The 6857-nt window shown below is 48.4% G+C and overlaps 1 protein-coding gene across 1 annotated transcript in view; it reads right to left on the reverse strand.

Moving 5' to 3' along the window:
- Positions 1-955: 955 nt before the first annotated feature.
- The window catches only part of Polr2m (RNA polymerase II subunit M), a 7092-nt gene continuing 1190 nt past the window's right edge, over positions 956-6857 (reverse strand). The window contains exons 3-6 of the mRNA XM_023712660.1: positions 6752-6854; positions 5046-5684; positions 2578-2782; positions 956-1217 (exon numbers count right to left, since the gene is read on the reverse strand). Of these exons, the coding sequence (XP_023568428.1) occupies positions 1068-1217; positions 2578-2782; positions 5046-5684; positions 6752-6854 (1097 nt within the window). The 3' untranslated portion in view covers positions 956-1067. The remainder of the gene's footprint in view (positions 1218-2577; positions 2783-5045; positions 5685-6751; positions 6855-6857) is intronic.

Genomic DNA, 6857 nt, shown 5'->3' on the forward strand with positions numbered 1-6857 from the left:
CCACGAAGAGGGAAGGTGCGGCGCCTCCGGCCGGCCGACAGGCAGGCAGGCCCGAGCCAAGCCCCTCGCGTCACAGGTCCTCGGCCTCTGTGCCTCCCAGCCACTGCACAGCTGTTTTAAAGCAGCAAAATTTAGGTACCAGTAAAATGCCACCGTTAGCATTTGAAGCTGCTCTACGATTGTTTCTTTCAGTATTTTAAAGGTTCCACATCAAATTCGTTAACATGTTCATTCCTCTTAAGACAACATATACCACGTGACATGACGGGAATGCGTATATATGAGGCTGATTTCTAAGGCCTACTATGTGCGACTCTTTTGGGGAAAGGCAATGCCTCGATGACCCAACTGTAACTTTCACAATCTGTCTTCCCTACTAGATACGCATTCCCACACGGACCTCTGAGCCATGAGCTCACAGAACCCATCGGGTGCCACCTCAGAACAGCCCTTTCTACTGAGCTGTGGCCTCGGACTTCTCCAGTACCACGTCCCTTCCCCAAACTGACCTTCCAGTGAGCAGCTCACCCCCTAGCACTTCCTCGGAGGAGTCCTGGCCCTACGGAGAAGCAGTTTCCTCACAGAAGACAGGAGAAACACCCGCGCCGCTGCCTGAGCGCTCTCCACGGGATCCCTCCCCAACAGCTCAGGAACCGCTCAGCTCGCAGACTGCACGGACTCGGGTACTCAGGACGGGGGGACTGCCTTCCTAACTTACTTAGCTGTCCACCAATGGAACATGCAGGAAATGCTACTTGATAAAGGTAAGATGAAGGAAAAACGACAAAGTCATCTTACTTGGCTTCAAGAAAGTGTGCTCTGCCACATACTAAAATACCAGCTCAACACATGACACACTGCAAAACTTTAATACAATATGGTTAAACATGACACTCAGTCAACTTTCCAAGCACACGAAGCTCATCATCTGAAAGACAAGCTGGGCTTTTCTTGTAGCTTCCCTCAACGATGTCCGCCACTGATGATCTCGATACTTGTTAGAAAGTCTGAGGCAGGGTGACGACGCCCCAACCCCGGGAGGCTGGGGAGGTCACGCGACGCCACCTTCAGCACTCATCGTCATCAGAGCACAGCGCGTCATCTTCGTCCCTGACCTCTCGGTACCTCCCTGCAGGCTCCCCTTCCGGGTTGTAACTCTGCATTTTAATGTTCAGTCTTTCTGCAAGCTTTTGTGCTGCGAGCTTCGCTTGCATTTCCTTTAAGGCAAAGAACAAAGCAAATAGTTACACATTTGTATCTTTTCCTTATAATTTTTCAGTGCGAAGTGACACACAAAGTGAATGGATTGATTAAATGTCAGAATTAATTAAATATCATGAAATATGTTTATTTCTCCAGACAACAGAATCTTCTCCTGCAGATTAAGCCACAGCTTCTGGGCCTGAGAATTACATTTCAAGGACACAGGACAATTAGGTATTGATTCTAATGCCAACTAAAGTCCTACAGACGCTCAGCAAAAGCCCCAGTAAATTCAGCCCGGCAGTGCGCTCACATGTGGCGAGGACGCCACCTGCGGGCAGCTAGGTAGGTAGGTGCCCCCATGGTCCCCAGGACTTCCCTGGGTCCTCCCCCAGGGCCATGGTGTTACGAGAAACTAGACTTGGGTCTACAAGTATAGCCAAAAGACTTAGTTCTTTTGGCACCTACAACCCATATGCTACCAAAGAAACAGGTTTCACACCAAAGGGGTAAATTAAACATAACACTATCTGAAAACAGGCATTTTAGATCCCACAGATAATTTTAAAAACACTTCAAGGCTGAAGTCATAACTAGTAGTAATTTAATACACCAAGAAGAAAAATAATAACAGTGTCTTAAAAGTGCTCATCCCTACTAACTGAGCACTTACGAGATGCCAAGACAGACCAACAGGTAGCTTCCTGTGAGCTGGTGCCCGGTACCTGACTCAAACCCAGCTAAGCAGTCAGGGCAAAGCAGCTCTCGATGATGCCATTGTCCAGGCAGCTTGAGTACCTACTAACAACTTCTACTTTCAGTTCCCTCTGTGGTGCTCACACCTACCTTCTCCTAGCCCGTTAAGCTACCCATAAACTATGGGGCCCACGGGGATCCTCAGAGAAAGTGCTACAAGCTGATTTAGATGATGAGGAGAGGCTCCTCACTGGGCCCAGCTCCTGATGTCTGCTGGCAACACACCCTCTCCCCACTCCATCAGCACTGTCCTATCAAGAAGAGGTAGGGCTGGAGACACATTTCCTGGTGATCTTAGCAGGCCTGGGCTACATCCCACAAGTGAGGAATATTCAATGATTTCACAGGAATAAGGCAGAAAAGCAGAGCTACACTACCCTGGGGATGCAGGCTATGCCAGGCCTGCACACATGATGCTGTAGCCCCCCAGGACATCACCCTGGACACTGAGGAGGCTGGGATGTCATCAGCTGTTACCTGCGGTCTCAGCAATTCTGTGGCTCATCTCTGAGAGCCAGTGGTCACCTCAGAACCACATTCCCATCATATGCTTCCTTCCTCAACTCCTGAGTAAATTCTGACAAACACAAGGACAAGAACAGCCTGGACTCGAAATACCTCATAATTCTGTTTCTGCTGTCGCTGAAGTGCCAAGGACTCTTCTATGGTCAGCAGTTGTGAGGGCAGGTGGTGCAGCGGCAGAAGCCGTGCCGCTGTGACGTCATCCAGGTGCTGCTTGTCCCTGCGCCGCCGCTCCTCTGAGGAGATGGGAGACTCTCCCCTCTGACAGAGACCAGCTGAGCTGCCACGCTGTGAGGGTAACCTGAGGAGGGAGACTTCCGTTACAGGATCAGCCACCCTTCCACACACAAACAACCAAAACATGTCCATCACACACACACACACACACACAGATGCAGTCTTAAACCCAGCAGTTTACCCACACTCACTACCCACCACAGGGTCACATGAGCACACAGGCAGGCTCTTTGCTTCTCCTTTCCCTTTTCACACCTTGAACTCAAACTGACATTATTTTGTCATCTTTTCACTCAAGTACAAAAGCTTGCAAAGCAGCTTACTACTAACAGTTTACCATAAACAAGCAAACTGTTTTGGTGCAATGTAATACCACAATTACTAAGAGATCTATTCTAGGAAAAGGAGAGGCTAAACAGAAATGCTTCCAGATAACACATGAACAGGCCTGACCTAGGTATCTGCCCTTAGATGAGAGGAGAAGAGCTCCCAGCAGTGAGCATAGGAAGCACAGAAAACAGGTAGATAGCAGGGAGGCTGGGCTGGCCATGGTGCAGGGCACTAGCTTCTGTAAATCTGTTCTGAATTCCGTGCTGTCAACAGGGCTGCCAGTACAGGGGAGAAGGGGCTGCCAGTTAAGTCCAGACAGGAACAGTCCACAGTTATAGGCCAAGAGAGAGCCCTTTACAGCAATGGAGAGCAAGGATATACATCATGGAAGTGGAGCTGGAGACCAGGAAAGAGACACCTGGTTAAAAAAAATCAAGGTGGTGGTGGCACTGGTACCTGGAAAATACTGCAATAGGTCTGGGAGGACCCTGGAGCAAACCTCAGACATGATGGACCCCAGGGGCTGCAAGCACCCTAGCGGCCATGTTCTGGAGCTGACCAGTGGACTAAAGTTCCTGGGAAGAACGGGGTGCAGGACTGAGGCACCTCCTACACCCAGGCAGTGTAGACAAAGCCAGAACATGCACAAGGTCGCGGTTGGAGGAGTCAAAGGGCAGGGCAGGAACAATGCCTACTTGCATGCCCAAGGCCTAGGTCTCACATCCAGCACCACAGAGACAAAGACCAAAGGCATGAGCTCCCCTGCTACCCGCCCACCCCAGAGCCATCACCCACCGGCCTGGGCCTAGGGACCCCAGCAGGCTCCACCGAGCCGCTCTCCCCACTGCCCAGGTCTCCCATCCTTGGGAGCCTCCGCTTCCAGCCTGAGCTCCACCTTTCAGCTACATGACCACAGTGCACAACCACGACCACCTTATGCCTCCCTGCATTTGTTAAATGAAGGAGGCTTTGTCTTCCAAAATGGCCTAGAAATGGAGAGGCACTTCACTGCAAGCAGGAACAAAAGAACCTGATCAGAGAAGATTTTTCATCCCTAGCAAGAAAAGCAGCACAATACTGCTCTTTCTTTCTTTCTTTTGTGGCACTGGGGACTGAACTCAGGCTGTTGTGCTTGCCAGGGAAGCGCTTATTCTGAGCCATCTCCCTGGCCCCAATATGCTTTTTCATACAGCAGTAATGTTTTGAGGTTAATAAAAATTGTGACTCGCAAGGTAGCATTAAAGTCTCTTTGCGACAACAAAAACATGTTTTGTTTCAGGTATTTCTAAACATGGGATTTACAGTTTTTCAAAGAAGTGTCTTATGTTAACATCCCTGTAAGTACACTCAATGTCACATGTACAATCCATAAAGAATAATTCTTCTGAAAGAACTTTTATTTCTATGGAAATATCAGAAACAAACTATGGCAAGGAGCTCAGAAGCCAGAATCAAATTTTAACTTTTTAGCTCTTACCAAATGCCTTTGCCCAGCCCCCAGAAACTGCTATTACATAGTGAAATTTTCCCTCCAGAGTGTGAATGCTGCTCCCCAACTAGACCCTGAATTCTCCGAGGAACAGAAACTGCACCAGAGCCATGCTGCTATACACAGTGAGCACGCAGGCAGGCCATCAGCTCCTTGTCCCTTTGCATCCTGGTTAATCAAGGAGAGCAGCACACTAGAAAATGGTTCTGGGAAAAAAGCCATAATAAATTGTGTATCCAATTCTGTATTTATTGTGAAATACTGGCTAAGGGTCCCGACATTGATATTCACCATCTGCTACTTAAAACCTTTTAAATTATTTGACTTCAAAACCAAAGTATTTTTTCTCAGAAATCCTCTGCTCCTGCCAAGCTGGCCTCACCGCGTCCACACTTTGCGCCTATCGATAAGTACACTCACATCCGTCCCAATGAACTTCAGAGCACTCATCCACATTCTAAGTCGCAGGCACCTCATGTCCTGGGAGAGGACTGCTCCCAGTACTTACATGTTGGTCTTAAACTTGTGTGGTGGGGACACTGGGTTCTTGGCTCGCATTTCCAGCACTTCCATGTAGTGAGGCCTCCTGGGAGGGGTGCTACCGAGTCCCTGTGTGGCCTTAGCACTTGCTCCTGAGTGGTGTGCACCTTGCTCTGCAATCGTGATCCTCTGCAACTTGTCAATAAGCAGGTTGTTCAAACCGCCGGAAATATCTTCCGTGTGACCTGAAACACAGAGCTGTGGGAGGTGCTCTGTCGTCTTGGCTGGGGAAAGGGTCCCGGCCCTGCTGCTGGAAGGTGGGTGCCAGCTCACTGCAGATGTGGCCTGGGGAGTCTCTTGCCTTTCTTCGTGAGGAGGATGCACAAGTCCCTGCTCTTCTGAAGCTGTTTTGGATAACTTGATTTTATCAACACGGGAACAGCTCAACACTAATGAAGCATCAAGTATCTCTTCAGAATTCTGGGTCTTATCGATGTCCACATCAACTCCTGCAGCAGCCTTTTCCCTTAGCTCAAAATCTAAACTAATAGGATAAAACAGTTCACGCTTTCCTCTATCCGCTTCACGTTCAGCGATGGCAGCTTTCAGTTTGGCAACGGTATCCAAGATCTTTTTACCTTTGTCGGGCAATTTGCAAATGAATTTTCTGTCCAACAGAAAAAATATGTACAGATTACAGTTGTGTTTCCAAACTAGATACATAACACTTAAAAGATAAAACATATTGAAAGGGAGAGAAATGATTTTTTAGTCAAAAATATGATTTCTAAGTGGCCCAGAACAGGAATGAAACTAAGACAATTATTCAGATGTCCCCAAAACAAAAAACAGAAATAGGCAAAAATATGACTAGTCTCTCCTAATTAAACTTAAGGCAGAGACAGGTTGGACGTTCCTAAACTGAAAAATCTGCAATGTGAAATGCTCTAACACCTGAAACTTTCTAAGCTCTAATATGATTCTACCAAGGGGAACACCAAACCTGACCTCTTGTATGTAACAGGCTGTAGCTAAATCACTGGCACATCAAACAATACTATTTTTAGGCTATGTGTGTAAGAAACATAAATGAATTACACATTCTTGGGTCCAAGGCCGAAAGTATCTCATTATGTATATATAAATATCCCAAAACCCAACAAAAATCTCAGGTTTCTTGCTGGTCACAAGCATTTAAAGTGACACATACTCAATGTACATACTATTTTTTTTTTTTAATCAGTAGTTTTAGAAAATGACCCCAAAGACATAGGGGTGTGGAAATGGCTCCATATGTCCAAATTATCTTCATAATTCCAAGGTGCCATCTACCATTTCACTCTCAGTCCCACGGGTACAGTGCCGAGGCTACATGATGTGACGAAGTCACTGTTCTGGAATGGGACAGGTGCTTGTGTATCTTGTTTAAAGACCCCTCGGTTGTTTCTTACGAAACAGTAAGCACTGCTACCAGGAGCTCTTTGGGGTGTCCAACGAAGAGCACAAGGAGTCCTAGGGCCAAGAACCCCCACAAAACTTCTCCCCACTCAACCAACACCGAGTATCGGTGCCTTTCGCTTTGCGGATTCTTCCTTCAGAAGAGAGCAGGCTACCTCCCACCCTCCAGCTACGGCTTTTCATCAAGCAAACGTCTCTTTCGCTCTCGCCCCGGCCAGCAGCACCAAGCCAAGTCGACGTCGACCTCGCGTCCGCGCCTCTCGCCCGGTAGCCTACTTCGCCCGGGGCTTGCACGCCCACTGGACCCGGCCCCGTCTGCCGGCCACGCGCTCACGTCGCCCGGCCGCCCGCCGCCCCAACAGCGCCGCCCGCCCGGCCCCTC

The sequence above is a fragment of the Octodon degus genome, unplaced genomic scaffold, assembly GCF_000260255.1.
Source record: "Octodon degus isolate 3935 unplaced genomic scaffold, OctDeg1.0 scaffold00026, whole genome shotgun sequence".
Classification (NCBI taxonomy): Eukaryota; Metazoa; Chordata; class Mammalia; order Rodentia; family Octodontidae; genus Octodon; species Octodon degus.